This window comes from Rhincodon typus, chromosome 10, assembly GCF_021869965.1.
Source record: "Rhincodon typus isolate 14 chromosome 10, sRhiTyp1.1, whole genome shotgun sequence".
NCBI classification, from domain to species: Eukaryota; Metazoa; Chordata; class Chondrichthyes; order Orectolobiformes; family Rhincodontidae; genus Rhincodon; species Rhincodon typus.
Window position 1 is genome coordinate 55,015,096 of NC_063341.1, and position 22,862 is coordinate 55,037,957.

General features: G+C 43.4%; 1 protein-coding gene across 1 annotated transcript in view; it reads left to right on the forward strand.

The window, feature by feature from the left end:
• The first annotated feature begins 288 nt into the window (after window positions 1–288).
• The window catches only part of LOC109914482 (fatty-acid amide hydrolase 1), a 78,671-nt gene continuing 56,097 nt past the window's right edge, over window positions 289–22,862 (forward strand). Inside the window, exons 1-5 of the mRNA XM_048602128.1 lie at window positions 289–327; window positions 7,741–7,854; window positions 9,062–9,202; window positions 16,558–16,691; window positions 20,379–20,585. Of these exons, the coding sequence (XP_048458085.1) occupies window positions 289–327; window positions 7,741–7,854; window positions 9,062–9,202; window positions 16,558–16,691; window positions 20,379–20,585 (635 nt within the window). The remainder of the gene's footprint in view (window positions 328–7,740; window positions 7,855–9,061; window positions 9,203–16,557; window positions 16,692–20,378; window positions 20,586–22,862) is intronic.

The window sequence follows — 22,862 nt, forward strand, 5'->3', positions numbered from 1 at the left end:
GTAGAGGAGGCCACAACGGGAACAACAGATACAGTATACCACATTAGCAGATGTGCAGGCGAACATCTGTTTGATGTGGAAGGTTTTCTTAGAGCCTGGGATGGGGATGAGAGAAGAGGTGTAGGGGCAGGTGTAGCACTTCCCAGCGGTTGCAGGGAAAAGTGCAGGGGTGGTGGGGCTGGAAGGGAGTGGGGAGCGGACAAGGGAATCATGGAGAGAGTGGTCCCTCCGGAAAGCAGATAAAGGTGGGGAGGGAAAAATATCTTTGGTAGTGGGGTCAGATTGCAGATGGCGGAAGTGTTGGAGGATGGTGCGTTGTATCCGAAGGTTGGTGGGGTGGTACGTGAGGATGAGGGGGATTCTGTTTTGGTTGTTATTGCAGGGAGGAGGTGTGAGGGATGAGTTGTGGGAAATGCGAGAGACACGGTCGAGGGTGTTTTCGACCGCTGTGGAGGGGAAGTTGTGGTCCTTGAAAAACGAGGACATCTGGGATGTCTGGGAGTGGAATGCCTCATCTCGGGAGCAGATGCGGCGGAGGCGAAGGAATTGGGAAGAGGGGATGGCCTTTTTGCAGGAAGGTGGGTGAGGGGAGGTGTATTCTAGGTAGCTGTGGGAGTCGGTAGGCTTGAAATGGATATCGGTTTCCAGGTGGTTGCCAGAGATGGAAACAGAGAGGTCCAGGAAGGGGAGAGAGAGGTATTGGAGATGGTCCAGGTGAACTTAAGGTTGGGGTGGAAGGTGTTAGTGAAGTGGATGAACTGTTTGAGCACCTTGTGGGAGCACGAGGCGGCGCCGATACAGACATTGATGTAACAGAGGAAGACGTGGGGGATAGGGCCAGTGTAGCTTCGGAAGAGGGATTGTTCCACGTATCCTACAAAGAGGCAGGCATAACTTGGGCCCATGTGGGTACCATGGCCACCCCCTTTGTCTGTGGGAAGTGTGAGGAATTGAAAGAGAAGTTGTTGAGGGTGAGGACGAGTTCGGCTAAGCAGATGAGGGTGTCAGTGGAGGGGGACTGGTCGGGCCTGCGGGACAGGCAGAAGCGGAGGGCCTTTAGGCCATCTGCATGGGGAATGCAAGTGTATAGGGACTGGATGTCCATGGTAAAGATGAGGTGTTGGGGACCAGGGAATCAGAGATTTTGGAGGAGATGGAGGGCGTGGGTGGTGTCACGGACGTAGGTGGGGAGTTCCTGGACCAAGGGGGAGAAAATGGATTCGAGATAAGTAGAGATGAGTTCGGTGGGGCAGGAGCAGGTGGTGACAATGGGTCGACCAGGGCAGTCAGGTTTGTGGATTTTGGGAAGGAGATAGAAACGGGTGGTGCAGGGTTGGGGAATGATGAGGTTGGAGGCTGTGGGCAGGAGGTCACCTGAAGTGATGAGGTTGTGGATGGTTTGGGAGATGTTGGGGGTGGGGTCATGATCAAGGGGGCGGTAGGAGGAGATATCAGAGAGTTGGCACCTGGCCTCGGCGATCTAAAGGTCAGTTTGCCATACTGCAACTGCGCCTCCCTTGTCCGCGGGTTTTATAGTGAGGTTGAGATTGGAGCGGAGGGCTGCACGTTTTGTGGGGGAGAGGTTGGAGTGGAAGAGAGGGGTGGAGAGGTTGAGGCGATTGATGTCAGCATCAACAGCTTCAACAGCTTCAAAATCTCCCCTCCCCCGACCGCATTCCAAAACCAGCCCAGCTCATACCCGCCTCCCTAACCTTCCTCCCACCTATCCACTCCTCCCACCTCAAGCCCCACCCCCATCTCCAACCTCATCCCGCCACCTTGACCTGACCGTGCTCCCTGGACTGACCTATCCCCTCCCTAACTCCCCACCTACACTCACCTTTACTGGCTCCAACCCCGCCTCCTTGACCTGTCTGTCTCCTCTCCACCTATCTTCTCCTCTATCTATCTTCTATCCGCCTCCCCCTCTCTCCCTATTTATTTCAGAACCCCCTTCCCCTCCCCCATTTCTGAAGAAGGGTCTAGGCCCGAAACGTCAGCCTTCCTGCTCCTCTGATGCTGCTTGGCCTGCTGTGTTCATCCAGCTCTACACCTTGTATACCCCATTAATCTGAGGTCACGGGTCCAGGGACATTGTAATGTAAAGTTTTTAATTTAAACACTGGGCAGATTTTAAAAACCTGAGCAGATCCGGTGTAATGAGTGCAGAAGGTTTGAGACTTTATTCAGGCCATGGAAAAGGTAGAAGATTGTTCATACATGGTGTGAAAAATGATTCCCATCTTTTGCTTAAACTGTAAGGAGCAGGAATCATTCAGTAGAACCATGATTAAAACAAAAATTGTTTAATAAAGCCATGCACAGTGCAATTTAAACAGTGAAGCTGGAAAAGGGGGACACAGCCTCCATGTTGTCTGAGAAGGGTGTGAATCTTCCATTTTAGCCTCAGAACATTGGAAAGCCCTTTTGTATGCCAGCGGAGCTCCTATTGTCGCTGTATTTTGCTTGCTTAAAGGACAAAATAAAATATTGCTAGGAGCGCTTGATTTCAGACATTGGTCAAATAGAACACAGAACTGGGCATCTTGAGAAAAATATTCTGAGATACAGAATAGCTTCTTAAATCAAACTGAATAAATAGATATACTTATTTACCCTATTTGGAGTACAGCTGATGTAATTGGTGAACTAAGCAATGGATATCTTTTGAAGAAAAACTGAAACCCTTTGACAATCACTTCAAGCTGAGAACTAATAACAATTCATGAAAAAGCAATATTTAATAAAGTTCAACATCCAGGGGAATCCAGAGCTGGTCTCAGTTATGATTCTACAGATCATGGACAAATGCAACTAGGGTGACTTCAACTTAGTATTTATATGAGACAAAATTGTTGGTGTTGTTGACTCTTTGTTAGATTTATTACCGTCCAAAGAAAACCTGACTCTCAGCTGTTTTTAAATTAAAGCCATTCTGATGGTGAATGAAACAAAAATCTAGAAGCAACGTGGATCAATCAGAAAGGAAAATCAACCTTGGGAAAGGAGGTCAGCAGACTACATTCAAAGCTGTCAATTTATGGATGGAGTCACAAACAAAACATGAAAATCTTGTACAGTGAGTAGGACTGGCACAGAACAAGGTCCTTGTGAAATCTCACAGACACAGGCACTGCACAGCTACTAAAAGGAAATGCTGTATCTGCTATGCAATAGGCAACTTTGACAACGTGCAGAAGTGAGATACTGTTTCAGAAAAGCGACAAATCAAGTAACTACCCACATAAAGGTTAATAAACTAAAATAGTCTAAAACCGAAGAAAACATCAAGTGGCCCTAGGGGAAATAGGTGATTCAGACCTAATGTTTTGTCAAACCGATAGTTGTCAGTGATCATCTTGAATTTCAAGTCAGACAATACTGAGTGTCTGTCACTGTAGGATTAGATAGTGAGCCATGATTAAGAAAATACTGTCTACAACTGACAACAATGCACCTGCATGTTCTGGGAGATTTAGCACTTGAAATCAAAAGAATGTTACAAATAGGGGATACCAACTCATAGAAAAATCTTTATACATACTGCAGAATCAAAATTTTACACTCGTGAGTCGGGTGTCATTGGTTTTGACCGCCATGTTCTCCAAATGGCAAAAGGAGTTAAAGTTAGGGAAAAGCTGGCTAAAGGGAAAAAAAACCCACAAGTACAGCCAGTAGCAGATTTTATAGGACACCCGAGACTCATAGTGGAATCTAAATGAAACAAAAAATACATTCCGAGATCAGTTAAGTTAACAGAAAGAAAAAATTCGTATAGCCAACAAAATGAGACCCGCTGAACATATGGGGTTGACACAAATGTTTTCCACTGCCATCAAGATTGAAAAACATTAAGGCTGTAAGGACAAGCTAGATTTGCCAGGAAAAATTAATAATGAGGTAGCCAGTGGATAGCATTCTCCATCAGGGCTAACTAACACATTTATAACTGGTGTAGTTCAGAGTGCAACACAGCTTGGTGAATACGTCTGCTGACAGACTCCACTCTGATGTTAGATGTTTTGCTGACTTAGAGTCAAGTTCAGGCAGAATATTTGACTTCTGTATATCCCCAGGAAGAATCCTCTGTTTCTGGCCTTGTCACAGTTACTGTCTTCAAATAATTGGACAAAAGCAAAATATTATGATTGCTGGAAATCTGAGAGAACATACCATCATCTCCTCTCCTCCTCTGACAATACTCCGAAGGGACTGTTTCCATCATAACTCCCTGGTCCACTCCACTGTCAACTCCATCACTTCCTCCTCCCCCTTTGGTGCATTCACATGCAATTTCAAGTGCATAGATCTTTAAGAAAGGTCACAAATAGGTTCAGAAAATAGTCAAGAAAGCCAATGGAATGCTGGCCTCTATATCTAGAGGACCAAAGTACAAGAATGTAGAAGTTACGGAAAACCCTGGATACACCCCAGTTGGAGTACTGTGAGCAGATCTGGGCATCACACCTTGGGAAGGGTATCTTGGCCTTGGAGGTAGTACAACGTAGGTTTACAAGAATGATACATGAACATCAGGGGTTAAGTTATGAGAAGAGATTATTCCAATTTGGCCTGTTTTCTCTAGATTTAGGTTAAGAGGTGATCTGATCAAAGTCTTCAAGATATTAATAGGAAAGGACAGGATAAATAAAGAAACTACTTCCACTGGTTAGAGATTCTAGATCTTGGGAGAACAGTCTGACAATTAGGACCAGACCATTCAGGAGAGATATTGGGAAGTAGTTCTACACACAAAAGGCAGAAAACATTTGGAACTCTCTTCTACAAATAGCAATCAATGTAAGATTAGTTGCTAATTTTAAACTCATGATAGATTAATTTTTGTTAATGAAAGCTATTAAGGGATATGGACTAAAAGCAAGTACATGGAGTTAGGCTTCAGATCAGCCATGATCTCACTGAATCATGGATCAGGCTTGAAGGGCAGAATGGTCTACTCCTGTTCCTAATTGCAGAGGTGCAACATTGAACCCCCTTTTTTTAAAATAAAAACATCTTCCCTCTTCACTTTCCAAGACCCCAAACAATTCTTCCAGGTGAAGCAGTGATTTATTTGTACGCCTTCCAAGGTAGTCTACTGTATTCACTGCCTGCCTGTGGTCTCTGAAATATCAGGGAGTCTAAATGCAAATGAAGTAGCCACTATGTAGAACACCTCCACTCAGTCTGCATGCATGACCCTGATCTTCTGAATTCTTACCATTTTTATACACTATTTTACTCTCACGTTCACTTTTCTGCCCTGCAGTCGTCCAGTGAAATCCCATGCAAGCTGGAAGAACAGAACCTTGGCTTCTATTTTAGGGACTTTTAAAGCCTATGAACTCCACCCTTTCATTATCCTTTTCTTGCCTTCTCTACCTGACCTACTTCTTCCACCCATCTCCCTTTGCCATCAGTGTCCAGTTTTCTTAGATTTTTTTTCAGCAGAACTAACTTATTCTGCTATTAATACCGCTACAACAGTTAGCACTCCCCTTTTTTGATCTGTAACCAAGTGATCTCTATTATTGCTTACCTTCTAACTTGCCCCTCTGTTCCATTCGTCCTTCTCCACCTACTTTTTCACAATATGAAAGCCTGTACTCGTCCATCTTTCCCTTTTCAATTCCAGCATTGAGTCAAATTGGACTCGGTATTAACTGTGTGTTTCTCTCTCCACAGATGCTGTCAGTCCTGCTGAGTTTCTCCAGCACTTACTGTTTATGTTTTAGGAAGTGAACATGTTCATTGCACAGCAATTCAGTCACTCAGGATGAATGAGATAGCATAAAGCAATTGACATATATCAACTGTTTACATGCTTCAGCACATATCTAGAAGTAGACTGTGAATAGAAATTATCTGAGACTGATTGATTGAAGATGTGATGCTTGGAAGCATCAAGGAACTCCTTGGAAGCCACCACTGTGAAGGGACTCAAAAACCAGTGATTTAAAATAGTTCAAAGAGAAATTGCATGTCTCAGCAGGGAAAATGACCTCTGCAAATGAAATCCAAGGGATTTAAGGGACTTGGGGACGTCCACCCGGGAAACAACCAAGTGTAAGAATGTGTTTTGGGGAATCGTGTAATCTGCAGATTAAATTTTCTACATCTCTCCCCACCCCATTCATAGCAAGTTTCTGCCTGAATTTGCAGTAGAGGATATAACTTTGAAGGTAAGTTGGAGATGTATATAGGTCTGAAAGGATGAAGATGGAGTGCCAGAAGAATCTCCCACTATGCTTTTGTGGGCAGAACAATTTAGGTTTCATTCTTTTGGGATCCCAACATCTCGAGTCTCTGTAACTATGTCCATCATATCAAAGGAATCTGTAACTAGTTGCTAACATGCAATGAGCTGTAACATGTTAACTACAAGAGACACTTCTAATTAGACCGGGAAGTGGTTTTCCTCAAGCACACTAGATCAAGCAGGCCTTGTAGTTTTGTACACCTTACAAACGATGGAAGCTTATATAGTCGGTTCTGATATAATGCGATAGTTCTGTTTCTCGTGATCTTGCGGTATAAGCAAATCGCCCAATAGCTGCGCCATTTAAACTAATGGGGCTGGAATCGCATTATTGCTAATACAGATAACGAAAGTTTGTGTTCTACAAAAAGCGGTCTAAATTCTTCAATTGCGTTAAAGCCAATTCGCATTGAAGAAACACGCATTGTATCTGAACCAAATGTAGTGTTGTGGATCAGACCAAAACCCCTCAAAATATATCAAGGAGATAGCCTAGACTCTTATATAAAGGCAACTGTAAGGCACTGCGTTCCAGATGCGATCCAATTGATTAAACCTCTTGGTGTAAAGCAAAACACGCTTTATTCTTACACTACAGTTAAAATACAAACAGAAAATGAAAATTGGCATGACTTTAATAAAAGACATAAATATATGTGTAATAAAATATATAACTACTACTCATCAACTGTTCCAATATAGCAGCATCCCATTTGGCAGAGGTAAGTTCAGCAAAACAGATATGCCTCATTTGCTATCTTCCCTAGTCGAGGAACAGGAACACTAAATTTAGCAGCTGAAAGAGAGAACTCAAGCTTTTTGCAGCAGCAGAGAGAGCCAGTATCTTGCGTCTTCTTCCAAACCCCCAGCTTCAAGAACTGAAAGCAAAAACTAAAACAGTGTCTGTGTGAGGCTGACTCCACCCACTCATGCTTCTTTTGCCTACTTTTGGGGAATAAAAAACCCAAGCTATTTGCTCTGCTTTCCCTGGTCCAGACATGTCAGCATTATTTTTACAATGCCCGCCTTCAAGAGAAACAGGACAGAACAAATCCCTCATAAAGGTACATCTTATCACAATAGTAAGCTGGCATGGCCATAAAACATGAGCCTGCTATCCATCATGCAGGACATCATAAACAAACCAAATCTTGTTGTCACCAGTATATTTTTGCATGTAGTTTCCAGTTGGAGAACAATGTTTTGTTTTCCACTTCCTATCTCAGGAGCTGTGTATACTACGTATCATCCTTTACTGTACTCTGTACACTACACTATACTCTACTATACTCTATCATCCCAAACATGAATGGAAGAATTCTGGAAGACTAATTATTAACCCTGGAACATATACTTACATTTTCCAAGAAAATTCTTAATTTAATATTAACTTACAATGCATGAACAGTGAGGTAAATAGTACTTCATGTTGCAGGCTGATGCAATTTATTCCATGTGTAACCAAAATGTTCTTTTTTTAGGGCAGATCTGGAGACATTGAATCTATTCTGTCTCTATCACTTATGGACCTTCAGGGACGATTGCAGGAAGGTTCTCTTTCTCCCGATGGTGTGTTGTTTGCTTACATGGAGAAGGTATGGAAATGCATGGCCTGGCTTGCAACATTTTGAGATCCTATTTGGTATTCAGAACCTAATAACCTGCAATTTTGGATCCCTTGCCCCCAGCTGTCATTATTGAACAGGTGATTTGAATACACAAAAACTGTTTGTTTGGTGTGGCAGTCATTTAATTATTGCAGTTTCTTATCTTAGCATCTAATATTATTGATGAAACACCCTTTTTGTTTGTTTTAGAGAGAGTGTCCTATATCTGTGCTTGGTTTGATTTATATTTAGTTGCCATTTTTCTCCCTACCCCTCATCCATTGACAGTGCACTAGCTACGGCACGGCTTGGAATAGTATGGAATCATACAAATCAATAAAGTTTCAGGTTGTTCCTCAATATGGTCTGAACAAATCAATCTCGGTTGGTGCAGGAGTATATCATTTAATTCTTCACTTACCTGAATGAGTGCAGCCACGGTAACACAAGAGAAGCTGGTCACCATCCAGGTTCAGGCAAACTGTTATGATTGGCACACCACCCATTAAACATTCTCCACACAGTGGTGGACTGCAGCACAATCATCAATGATTGTTGAACTTTTAATTTGCACTTGAAAATAAAGGAATTAAGAAAGACTTTGATGTTAACTATTACCTTATTTCTGTTTTTACTTATTCTGTGAAGGTTACGCTTAACTTTTTAACTCTTTCTCTTACTAGTTCGTACCTTTTTTTTGTACCTAAGTACCTATGTATGTAAGATGGTGCTGTTTATACACTTTTCACTGTACTACCGTACTTCTGTACTTGAGTACACGTGACAATAAAATCTAAATCTAAGTTAAATCTAAATATGTACCATTTGCAAGACGTAATACAGCAACTTGCTAAGCCTCTTGCAACACATTTGCAACCTCCATTGCTTGCAGGGCACCAGATGCATGGGAGCGCCACTGCCAGCAAGTTCACCTCCAAGCCACATACCATTCTGATTGAAACTATCGTAGTGCTGTCACTGGGTCAAAATTCTGGAACTCCCTTTTTTAACAGCACAGTGTGCACTGCAACAGTTCAGGAAGTTGACTTGCCTCCACTTTTGCAAGGGGCAATTGGGATGCACAATAAATGCTAGCTTTGACAATGATGCTTAGATCATATGAATTATTGAAAAGGGAAACAAAATATTTTCATACTTGCAGTGTCGTGCTTGATTTGCCTACTTCTTTTTAAAGGCTTTGGAAGTCAATGAACTGCTGAACTGCATCACAGATTTTCTTCCAGAATGTCAAACACAGCTGAAGAATCTTGATGAGAAGAAGAAAGGACTTCTATATGGGATCCCTGTCAGCATTAAGGACAATGTGAACTACAAGGTAGACGTTCAATTGATGATTTGATGTGAAAATGAGTTGGTGGAGATGCAGTGATAATGGTGTCTGCTGCTGGGTGAAGTGAGAAGGAGCAAAACTAAAGTTATTTTACTTGGGGTGAGAACCTAAGACTTTGCCGGAAATGGTGAGTTTGTCCGTTTGCAACCATGGTGGTCGAGTGAGTGCTATTAAATTATTGTCTTGATTTTTAAAAAATCAAATGCGGGAAATTGAACATTAGGTTCTTATTATCATTTTACTTGAGTGACACAAGAAGAGATCTGCCTCAGTTATTAGACTGAAGCAAATTATTAGACTGAAGCGAAACTGTAAGGCGCACAGACAAGTTGATTTAGCTTATACTATTACATCCCCTTATCTACATTCCAATCTGTCCTCAAGCACAGCAAAAAAAACAAATGTTATAGAATCCCTACAGTGCGGAAGCAGGCCATTCAGCCCATCAGGTTGACACTGACCCTCAGAGCATCCCATCCCCACCCACCCTTGCCATGTAACCCTGCATTTCCCATGACTAACCCACCTAGCCTGCACATCCCTGGATGCTGTGGGCAATTTGGCATGGCCAATCCACCTAACCTGCAAATCTTTGGACTGTGGGAGGAAACTGGAGCACCCGGAGGAAACCCACACTGAGACGGGGAGAATGTGCAATTCCACACAGACACTTGCCAGAGGATGGAATCAAACCCATGTCCCTTGCACTGTGAGGCAGCAGTGCTAACCACTGAGCTGCTGTGCCGTCCCTTCTGTGTCATGGTTTAATCTGTTAAGGTTTCCTTCACCCAGTCAGGGAGTGAACAGTCTCACCTTGGATGTTGCTGTGTCTTCCTTTATCAGTGGCTTTCTAACACTGTCTCCTCCTAAGGCCTTCTTAAAATGTTTTCATTAACATTGTCTCGAGTTTACACAGGTGCCTACAGGGATCCTGCTGCTACTAGTCTCTAAGCCGCATGAGGTTCACTTCATACAAAGTTGAAACCTGCCTTTCATTTTTACTATGGAAGTATGATTTAACCCTTAGAGTGTAAAACGGCCCCTAACATTCCCTGTCTTTTGGTCCCTTGGCTTAAGCCCAAGGTAGCCAATACGGTGGTTTCATCCTTGTGCTCTAAGCTTGAACACCCATATTGGCCAGGAATGTCTTGAACACCCATATTGGCCAGGAATGTAGCTCAGGTTTGTAAAGGCAATGAACTAAACCATCTGTACCATTTAGTCCAAGACTTATGGCTCAGTAGGAGGCCATTTGGCCCATTGTACCTACATTGGCTTTTCAAATGAGCAACATTACCTATTGCTAATTTTCTGCTATATTTCATGCCATTGCACATTATTTTTATTCAGATTTTTGAATGCTTGAGTTTACTAATGTGTGTGTGTGTGTATGTGTGTGTGCGTGCTTGTGTGCCCAACTTTTCAGTTCGTATTACTGGCTTTTAAAACAGTGTGTGTGTTTGTGTGTCCTCTCCAATCTCTCCCGATGTTTCAGGTTTTGACCAAATCATCCAGTCCAGTTCTTTTAAAAACTCATGCACGCACAATTCCACGAGAAAGCTGTCAATTAATTTGTTTCTTCTGTAACGAGATGGGTCACTCAAAATGGCAGAATCGGATAATAGTGATGGGAAATGAAGCCAAACTTTGGCCAAAGTATCTGTGCAAAGATACTGAAATAAACAAGCTGTAGACCCAGACACGCAGGCTCTAGCTGCAGTCAGCACAATACACAATTGACTAAAAGACAGGTAAGAACTGCCAATGCTGGAGTCAGAGATAACACAGTGTGGAGCTGAAGGAACACAGTGGGCCAAGCAGCATCAGAGGAGCAGGAAAGCTGATGTTTCGGGTCGGCATTCTTCTTCAGAAATGAGGGAGGGGAAGGGGGCTTGGAAATAAATAGAGAGAGGGGGTCAGTGATAGCAGGTAGATGGTGGAGCGGATAGGGTGGGAGAGAAGATGGACAGGTCAAGGAGGCGGGGATGAAGCCAGTAAAGGTGAGGTGTAGGTAGGTAGTGGTGAGGATTGGTCAGTGAGGTGGGTTGAGCCGATAGGTGGGAGGGAAGACGGACAAGTCAATGAGGCGGGGATGAGAGGGGGTGGTGGTCTTGGGATGAGGTCGGGAGTGGGGAAATATTGAAGCTAGTAAAGTTCACATCTCCGGGTGGCATCGTTGTGACACTGGAGGAGGCCCAGGATGGACATGTTGTCTAGGGACTGGAAGGGGGAGTTGAAGTGGTTCGCGACTGGGAGGTGTCGTTTGTCGTGAACCGAGCGTAGGTGCTCTACAAAGCAGTCTCCGAGCCTGGGGGAACAGCACCTCATATTCCACCTGGAAGTCTACAACGCAATGGTTTCAATGTGGACTTTACTAGCTTCAATATCTCCCCACCCCCAACCTCATCCCAAGACCACCACCCCCTCTCATCCCCGCCTCATTGACTTGTCCATCTTCCCTCCACCTATTGGCTCAACCCACCTCACTGACCAATCCCCACCACTACCTACCTACCTACACTCACCTTTACTAGCTTCATCCCTGCCTCCTTGACCTGTCCATCTTCTCTCCCACCCTATCCGTTCCACTATCCATCTTCTATCACCGCGCCCCCCCAGTCTCTATTTATTTCAGAGCCCCCTTCCCCTCCCCCATTTCTGAAGAAGGCTCCCGACCTGAAACGACAGCTTTCCTGCTCCTCTGATGCTGCCTGGCCTGCTGTGTTCCTTCAGCTCCACACTGTGTTAACACAATTGACTAGCCTATTTACCAAGACAATAGGAAACATCGAGCTATTTCCAGAACAAAGGGACGCCTCACACCCTTATCTGGGAAGCCTACCTGTCTTATGTGCCCCTGACACTTTCAGAAATAGAAGACCAAATACTATCCCACTGTCTGCATGGCACTGCCAGATTGGGTTTGATCAATCAGGGTAATCGATTCCTGATCGATCCATTGGTGGGAATCGAAGATCCTCCCAAAAGGGTGTGGAAGCTTCCAAGGATAAGAATCGCCACTACAGCACCCTCGGGTGCGGGAACTCAACCAACCACTGTAAGAAGAGGCGCCCCTGGGAGCACCGGGAAAGAAAGACGGGAAGACCATCACCATGTGGATCAAGGTCAAGGTCTAGTGTGTGATGTTTGATCATTCCAAGTTAAGTTAAAGTACAATGTACTGACTTAAATTTACGGTATTAATTGTCAGATTTATCTTATTAATTGTTAGTTTGTAGCATAACTGTTAGTGTAGTATTAATTGTGTTATAACCAATAAAGATCATTTCATATTGCTATTAAGAGTCGACTCAGTCCTTTGTGGGCTTTACGGGCTAAACACACTGTGTGGCGAGCGCAACCCTTCTACACTTCCTTTTGATATGTCCCTTGTAACTACATATAAGGTGAGTTGTTCGATGTCATTTTCCTATCACTATCCAATTAGAATCTTCTCACAGTATTCTCAAAACAGAGATCGAACTTTCCTGTATGATCCCAAACGCTAACAGCCTACACCCATTTTACAATTGGGTATCCCAGGTTTCCAAAAAACTTCCTAAATTTCTTTAGACATTTCACTTCTCAAAATATTCCAGATTCTAACTAACAGCAGGTTTCCTTTTGAGATAGTAAGAACTGCAGATGTTGGAGTCAGAGATAACACAGTGTGGAGCTGGAGGAACACAGCAGGCCAGGCAGCATCAGAGGAGCTTTCCTGCTCCTCTGATGCTGCCTGGCCTGCCAGGTTTCCTTTTGAAGTTAAAACTGAAAGAACTGCAGATGCTGTAAATCAGAAACAAAAACAAAATTGCTGGAAAAGCTCAGCAGGTCTGGCAGCATCTGTGAAGGAAAAGACAGAGTTAACGTTTCGGGTCCAGCGAGGAAGGGTCACAGTACCCAAAACTTTTGAAGTTGTTGCTTCCCTGGAACCTAATTCTGCATTTATTCATCTTTGATTTGATTTATTTATTGTCACATGTACTGGTCTACAGTGAAAGCTTTGTTTATGAGCATTACAAGCAGATCATTGAAAGCAAGTACATACAGATCATAGGGTGAAAAAAAAACTTAGAGGCATACAGGTTACGTCTCACAGAGTGTGCGCTAGGCAAGATCAGCATTATTTGAAGTGAGAGAGCCCATTCATCAGTCTAATAATGGCCAGGAAGAAGCTCTTCCTGAACCTGCTGGTGCATGTGTTCAAGCTTCTGTATCTTATGCCTGACAGAAAAGGAAAGCATTACTGGGGTGCGATGGGTCTTTGATGTTGGCAACCCTTCCATGGCAGCAAGCCATGTAAGTGGAGTCCATGGATGGAAGGTTGGCTTCTATGATGGTCTGGGCTGTGCACACTACCTTCTGTAGTTTATTACAATCCTGGGCAGAGCAGTTGCCATACTGGGCCATTATGCACCCGGACAGTATGCTTTCAACGGAACATCTGTAAATGTTGGTGAGGGTCCTATGGACATGCCAAATTTCCTGAGCTGCCTGAGGAAGAAGATGCATTGTTGTGCCTTCTTGCCCATCGCATCTACGTGGTTTTCATCTCCTAGGAACTTGCCGCTCTCGACTCTTTCAACCTCCGCTCCGTTGGTGTAGATGGGGGTGTGTTCTCCCTCTTTCTTCTGAAGTCAGTGATTAATGTTTTAGTTTTGCTGACGCTGAGAGAGAGGTTGTTCTCATTGCACCATGTCACTAAGCCCTCTATCTGCTTTCTGTACTCTGATTCATTCTAACGCAACATTAAATACTCAATGAAGTACAACTGATAGGACCCATTGAGCTCCCCTCTTGCCAGTTCACAGGCCTTGACAGTTTGTTGTATCATTTCGATTGTGGGGAAGTTCCCTTTTTTTTAATTGAGGCTGACTTTAAATTCAGCTGCTTCCAGAAGCTTGAGGACATGTGGTTATGCCCTGTGTATTTCTTAAAGGCTCTTGAAGTGATCAGAAGATACTTCATTTCTTAGAGCACTGTCCTGCTGCTTAAAGATCATGTAATTTGTTTCCCATTAAGTGCTTGAAATAGCAACTTTTATTAAATTACTTATCAGTCCCAATTTCAGAAACAAATGAATTGCATGCATGCTGGTTTTAAACAGTTCTTTTCTAGATCAGAGACCCAAGTGATCAGTCAGTTTAGGGTTCTCCCATTCTCAAACTCTTTGTCTCAGAAGCTAACATATGGCCTAATTGATCTCTAAAAGGCAAAAGGATTTCATCCAAATTGGATGTCTGTAAATTTCTAAAACCACACATCTAGCAACATGGTGAACTGAAAAGAAAGCTGCCAGAAGAAAGAGCTAATAAACAGATTTCAGAACAGCTTCTTCCCTGCTGTTATCAGACTTATAAATGGACCCCTCCTATATTAGAGTTGACCTTTCTCTGTAGCTGTAACAATATATTCTGCATTCTGTTCTATTACCCTGATGTACATATATAAGGTATGATATGTCTGGATTGCACACAAAACAACTGTATCTTGGTACATGTGACAATAATAAATCAAATCAAACTGGAAGTGTATTTAAAGATATGGCATTTTGGAGGATCTTTAGATGATCTTACCAGAATTTAATTGGTGTCACAGTGGACTGCTACCAGAAGGGTGATTTGGTCAAAATATTTGCTTGAATGTGAGATCAAGACTTTGATTCAGCCTTCCTGTACCAACTTCTCTCACCCTGAACCCAGCTATCACTGTCTTCATCCTTGGTCATACCCCTTCCTCAATCTCTCTAAGGTCTTAGTTGACATCTGTGGCTAGTCATACAGCAAACTGTTGGATGAAGCTTCTTCTCTAGTGGGCTAGAGTTGTCAATGGCCTAGTGGTATTATCTTTAGACTCTTAATCCAGAAACTCCGCTAACATTCTGGAGAGCCAGGTTTGAATTCCGCAACGGCAAGTGGTGGAATTTGAATTCAATAAAAACAAATCTGGAATTAAGAATCTACTGATGACCATGAAACCAAAACCCGTCGAAATCATTAATATCCTTCAAGGAAGGGAATCTGCCGTCCTCACCTGGCCTGGTCTACATGTGACTGCAGAGCCACAGCAATGTGGTTGACTCTCAATGCCATCCAGTTCAAGGGCAGCTAAGGATGGGCATTAAATGCTGGCCAGCCAGCGATGCGCAGTCCCATGAGTGAATAGGAAAGCAAAAGCTGTCTAGGATGCCCATTTGGTATCCGCAGCTCAGTGGTCCAAAGGCAATATGGCCTCAACATTAGGTGTGCAACAGGCCTGCCCATTGATTGCATGCAGTTGCCTCTTATAACCTATTTTTCAGTAAGAATACTCCCCACTTGCCTGGATGAGGGCAGCCCCAACAACACTCAAGAAGCTTGACACCGTCCAGGACAAAGCAGCCTGCTTGATTGGCACTACATCCACAAGCATTCATTCTCTCCACCACCGACGCTCAGTAGCAGCAGTGTGTACTATCTACAAGATGCACTGCAGAAATTCACCAAAGATCCTCAGCACCTTCCATACCCACGACCACTTCCATCGAGAAGGACAAGGGCAGCAGATATATGGGCACACCACCACCTCCAAGTTCCCCTCCAAGTCACTCGCCATCCTGACTTGGAAATATATCGCCATTCCTTCACTGTCGCTGGGTCAAAATCCTGGAAATCCCTCCCTAATAGCATTGTGGGTCAACGCACAGTTGGAGGACTGCAGCAGTTCAAGAAGCCAGCTCACCACCACCTTCTCAAGGGCAGCTAAGGATGGGCTAGAAATGCTGACCAGCCAGCAACACCCACATCCCACAAATGAATAAAAAAAATGTTTTTTGCTCTGAAAGTATTTCTGGTTTTTGAATGATTGAATGGTTCAATGTTGCAGGAAGGCATGATTATAGACAAATGTTTGTTCCTTCCAATGAAATGTGCTACTGCTGTTGCAGATGGTTTGCATCCCAGAAGATATTTGTTTACAATAATTTAACTTTTTTTATTATTGCTCAGAGATTTTCCTAGGCATTCTTTAAGGTGAGTTAGCTGTTTGTGCACAGACCATATGCAAGCTTCAAGCAGCTATAGAAGGGAGATGTAAGGGCCCTATTTGGATTTTTTTCTGGGTTCAGTTGCATGTAGATCCCTAAAATTGGACATGTCTTTCTCTTGGGAATATTGAGTCATTGCTAAACTCCTAAAACATCCAGACAGATCCACGTTTTCCCAGGCAAATTTTCCTCAGGCTCAGGCAAGGGAGCAAAAATCGACAATATATCCAATCTTGATTTTAACTAGTTTCTGCTGTCCTAAGTGAAATAGGAAAAGAATATTGTTTTTCAAGAGACATTTTATTTTTTAACACAGGGTCATGATTCAACATGTGGACTGAAGAAATTCTTACACCAGCCTGCAGCTGAAGACAGTGTCTTGGTCCAAGTGCTGAAGAAACAAGGGGCTATTCCTTTTGTGAAAACGAATGTCCCTCAGTCTTTGCTAAGGTAATCATGTATTATTGCAGTTAGAGGCTGCTGATACTTTATCAGCTAAAGGAAACTTCAACATTAGGAAAAAGTATATGTTTTAATATAGTTCACTGTACATTGTGAATAAAGGAGTTGTCAAAATGATCACCTGCTTGTGTAAAAATACAGCAAATTATTGTAAAAACTAAAATTGCTGTCACGCAACATAACTACAAGAAGCAAAACGTCACAAGCAAAGGAAGTGTGTGCCTTGTAGGGACTGTACAACTCTTACACATGTGCAGTTTGAGTTCAGTTCTGAATCTGTGTGATCATAAGACCATAAGGTATAGGAGCAGAATTATTTAGATTTAGATTTAGATTTTATTGTCATGCGTACTCAAGTACAGAAGTACGGGAGTACAGTGAAAAGTGTATAATGTCACCACACATAGCACAATCTTAGGTACAAAGGTACCTACAAAAAAACAGGTACTAAGTAGTAAGAGAAACAGAGTTTAAAAAGTTAAGCATAACCTTCATAGAATGTCTTTTTTTAGAAAAAAGAAATAAAGTAATAGTTAACATCTCAAAGTCTTTCTTAATTCCTTTATTTTCTATTTTAAATTAAGTTTAAAAGTGGGGTGGTGCAGTGGTTCAGTGGTTAGCACTCTTGCCTCACAGCGCCAGGGACCTGGGTTCACTTCCAAGCTCGGGCGACTGTCTGTGTGGAATTTGCACATTCTCCTGATGTGCAGGATAGGTGGATTAGTCATGGGAAATGCAGGGATAGGGTAGGGGGTACAAGTCTTGGTGGAATGCTGTTCAGAAGGTCACTGCAGACTTGATGGGCCGAATGGTCTGCTAACAACTATAGGAATCCTATGATTCAACAGCTGACGATTGTGCTGCTGTGTATCACTGTGGGGCGCATGTTTAATGGATGAGGTGCCAATCATAACAGGTTGCCTTGACCTGGGTAGTGTCCAGCTTCTCATGTGTTGTTATGGCTGCGCACATCCACGTAAGTGGAGAATTAAGTGACATATTCCTGCCCCAACTGAGATTGATTTGCTTCGACCATTTTGAGCCTTACTGATTTGTATGATCAAAGTTGCAAGGAGAAATCACTACAGCAGGAGCCTTACTGCTGAAAGCCAATTCAAGAGTTCTCAGGAAACAGAGGGAGAGGATCTTTAATGGTCGTGGAAGATTATGACTCAGCGATTTCTCCTTGCAGCTTTGCAAGGAGGTATGGAAGTGCATGGCTTGGCTTGCAGCCACATTGTTTGAGATCCTATTTGGTATTCAGAACCTAATAACCTGAAATTTTGGATCCCTTGTCTCCAGTTGTCATTGTCGAATGGGTGATTTGAATACACAAAAACTATTTGTTTGGTGTGGCAGTCATTTAGTTATTGCAGTTTTTTATGTCAGCGTCTAACATTATCAATGAAACATCCTTTTTGTTTTGTTTTAGAGAGATTGTCCTACCCTCTGTGCTTCGTTTGAGCTATATTTAATTGCCATTTTTCTCCCTACCCCTCATCCATTGACAGTGCAGTAGCTACGGCATGGCTTGGAATAGTATGGAATCGTACAAATCAGTAAGGTTTCAGGTTGCTCCTCAATAAGGTCTGAACAAATCGATCTCGGTTGGTGCAGGAGTATGTCATTTAAATTCTTCACTTACCTGGATGAGTGCAGCCACGGTAACACAAGAGAAGCTGGTCACCATCCAGGTTCAGGCAAACTGTTATGATTGGCACACCACCCATTTAACATTCCCCCTACAGTGGTGCACAGCAGCGCAATCATCAATGACTGTTGAATTGTAGAATCCATAGAATCACTAGAGTTGTTAGAAGGTCTTTTGGCCCATCAAGTCCCTACTGACCCTCTGAAGAGCATCCCACCCCAGACCTGCACCCCCTACCCTGTCCCTGTAACCCTGCATTTCCCACGGCTAATTCACCTAGACTGCACATCCCTGAACACTATGGGCAATTTAGCACGGCCAATCCACCTAACCTGCACATCTTTGGACGGTGGGAGGAAACCCACGCAGACACAGGGAGAATTTGCAAACTCCACACACAAAGCCGCCCGAGGTTAGAATCGAACCTGGCTCCCTGGTGCTGTGAGGCAACAGTGCCAACCACTGACCTACCATGTTGCCCCACTTTTAAAAATTTTCACGTCTTTGAATTGCCACAGGACACATTTCTTTGACTGGAGATCATCCTCCCTTCTGCATCCTACGTGATAGCTCAAAGAGCACAAGCAGCCTTCTACTCCAAACATCCCAAACTTTGTCTCCCTGAGATTTTTCTGGTTCTCTCTCCTGTTAGTCATAACAATGACTCTGACTCTGTGTTTAATATTCCGTCAATCCATGCTGTCATTCTCCCTTCTATGCCTTGTCTTTCCCCTCTCCTTTTTAACACACCAATCGGCATTAGTTCACACTACTTCCACATACATAAATGAACAAATAACTTTTGGGGGAATTTGCAACTAATCCAATGGCTAGACTTTTACTGTGGACACAGGTAGCGGGAGTTGGGAAATTCCCTGGCTTGTCACTCATGGCGTGGTGCAGACTGTTCCCAATGGGGTGATCTTCACTCCAGGAGTAGGGTGTAGGACACAGTAGACCTACTGCCCCTGGAAGCAAGCTAAAGGAGCAGCCAAGTTCCAAAGTAGCCTGGTTAAAAAGTGTGCTTCAGCTCTCTTGGATTGCGTTACTGTTGTTTTGCTTACATTTTAGGCTCACCATCCTTCTTCCTTCACATCCTCTTGCTCTCCTTCCGCGTGCCAACTCATGCCACTACCTTCAATGGCCTCTCATACCCTCTGCTAAATACACAAGGCACAGAATCAGTCAATGCTATGGTAACAATGACATACATGAAACTACTTAGGAAAAAAAAGTCCCCTGTTCTTACCCTTAGGGTTTTAGGAACACCATTTCCCCAACACCACCACCACCGCCTCCTCGCCCCCCCCCAAATAGAAGTGTTAAAATATTAATAACAAAGGTTTATGCACCCGACACATCTTAACCGTGTACAATTACATATTGAGGCAGGGGGGCCCCTCTTGTGGCACGGTGGTAGTGCCACTACCCCTGGACCAAGAGACCTGGATTCAAGTCCCACCTGCTCCAGAGGTGTGCCATAACATCTCTGAACTGATTGATTAGAAAATTAAGTTAAATAAAAAAACTTAAAAGATGTTGAGATAGGCTCTTGTGCCCCTACCTCCTGAGTCAGGAGGATGGGTTCAAGTCTCATCTGCTCCAAAAGTGTGTAATACCATCTCTGAACAGGGTTGATAGGAAAATATCTAAACATTGAGACATTGACAAAAGTGATCACAAAAAAGAACTTTATATCCTCATGGAGATGTCAATCAAGCAAAGTCAACTGTTGTCTCCACTTGTGTAAACAAACTCACTTATATAATCCTGAGCAAGCAAGTGGTCTTTTACACATGTTATCAGAGTCTGACCCAGATGGGATAGCTGCTTTTCAGCAGGGTGCAAAATCAATGGGTGAAATCACCTCCTTGCCCTGGTTTTTGAATAACATTGGTATGTGCCTAGAAAGGGCTAAGTTTTTTATCTGTGGTATCCTGAGTGTAAGAGACCAAAATCTAGGAAAGGCTGAGAAATATAAAACTGTTCATGATGAGGATAAATTTTGTTTTTTTTTGTTAAAGCTTTGACTGCAGTAACCCTATTTTTGGGCAAACCATCAACCCACATGACCACAAACGTACACCCGGCGGGTCATCTGGTGGTGAGAGTGCTCTGATCGCATCTGGTGGTTCAGTCTTTGGCATTGGGAGTGATATTGGTGGCAGCATCCGGGTGCCAGCTGCATTTTGTGGAATCTGTGGCTTCAAACCAACTGAAAATCGATTGAGGTAAGTATACAGTTTACTTTGAGCCAAGACTTAACTCGTGTTGATATGTTTGATTTCCTAATAGTCCTGTTATCACCAGGATTTCTTTCGTAGAATCCCTACAGTGTGGAAACACGCTGTTCGGCCCAATGAGTCCACACTTACCCTCCGAACAGCATCCGGCCCAGACACATCCCCCCACCCTATCCCTGTAACCCTGTGTTTCCTATGGCTAACCCACCTAACCTACACATCTGTGGACACTACGGGGCAATTTAGCATGGCCAATCTACCTAACTTGCATATCTTTGGACTGTGGGAGGAAACCTACGCAGTCACGGGGAGAATATGCAAACTCCACATAGACAGTTGCCCAAGGGTGGAATTGAACCCAGATCCCTGGCACTGTGAGGCAGCAGTGCTAACCACTGGGCTACTGTGCCACCCAAGGATCTTAGATCGCTTGTGATTTGACTTACAATGGTGGGGTCAGGGAGACGGTTTGATCTTTATAAACAAAAACTGTGGATTTTTGGTCAAGTAGCCATTGAAAAGGGCTGAGATTATATGTCAGAAAGCTAGCAGAGGCCAATTATTTTCAAACTCAACTTTCTGCTGCTATTCTTGCAAATCACCAGCCAATTTTAACATATTAAAGGCAATTAATGGCTGTTTCAGTTATGCTAGTTGAATTTAATTCTTGCATTTGAGTGTTTCCCCAGCCTCTGGAACTTGCCAGAAGTCAAGGTGAATAAGCAAATGAACATTGCATCTATGTGTTCACAGAACTGATGAGCACATGGTTTCCAAAATAAAATTGGTTGAAGAAACTCAAATCTGGCAGCATCAGTCATGATGCTGTGAGACCTGCTGAGTTTCTCTAGCTGTTTCTGTTTTGGCTTCAAATTTCCAGCATCCACAATTCTTTGTTTTATTTTATCATATGCTTTCACTGCTTTGTAACATTTTGGACATCACTATCACTGCCTTGGAGTTTTCTGGACCTCCTTGTCACTTTGTGTCTGTCAAGAATCAGTTCAGAATGATTGCCCTGTATGTGCGACTTTACCTTGGACCTTAGGTGAGGACTAAGATGAACAGCAAAAGGAGGATCAGCTCCAATCTTCCATTTCACAGGAGAAACTACATGTGCAGAACTGCATCGCACATCATTCACATGTAACCTGACTTCTCAGAATTGAACACAGTATTCCAAAAATGGCCTAACCAATGTCCTGTATGGCTGCAACATGACCTGCCAACTCCTGCATTCAGTTCTCTGAGGTTAATCTCCAAATCAAGTTTGCAACAGAGGATGAGCTCCGTTGACATTTCTGGCACTGGTGCCGCAGGAGGTTCAGGGTTTCACATTAGGTGGTCACTGATATACGCAGCCTTCTGGAAGAAGCACCCCTGTCACTGGATCTGTTGTGGCTGTCAAAGTCACCATACAGTCATAGAGATGCACAGCACAGAAATAAACCCTTCTGTCAACTTGTCTACATTGACCAGATACCCTAAATTAATCTAGTCCCATTTGCTAGCATTTGGCCCATATTCCTCTAAACCTTTCCTATTCATATACCCATCCAGATGCCTTTTAAATGTTGAAATTGTACCAGCCTCCATGACTTCCTCTGGCAGCTTGTTCAATATATACACCACCCTCTATGTGAAAAATGCGTCTCGGGTCACTTTTAAATCTCTCCTCTCTCACCTTAAACACCTTCTGGTTTTGTACTCCCCTACTGTGGGGAAAAGCCCTTGGCCATTCACCCTATCCATGCCCGTCATGATTTTATAAACCTGTATAAGGTATTTAGCCTCTGATGCTCTAGGGAAAATAGTCCCAGCCTATTCAGCCTCTCCCAATAGCTCAAAACCTCCAACCCTGGCAATATCCTTGTAAAGCTTTTCTGAAAACTTTCAAGTTTCACAACATCTTTCCTATAGCATGGAGACTGGAATTGAATGCAGTATTCCAAAAGTGACCTCGTGAAGGTCCTGTACAACTGCAACGTGACTTCCCAACTCCTATATTCCATGCACTGACCAATAAAGGCAAGTATACCAAACGCTTTGTTCACGACCCTGTCTTAATTTCTTCACTTCTGGCTCCCCCCCATAATCAGCAGGAATATTTGCTGAATCTTAGCATCTGCTGCTGATGGGTGTGTCTCACAATACATGTTTGTTGTGGCTCGGAAGCACGTGCACTTTGCAACTGATGAGACCTATCAGAAAGTGCCAGTGATTTGTGAATGAGGAATTGCAGCTGTGTAGTTGGATAGATGGCTG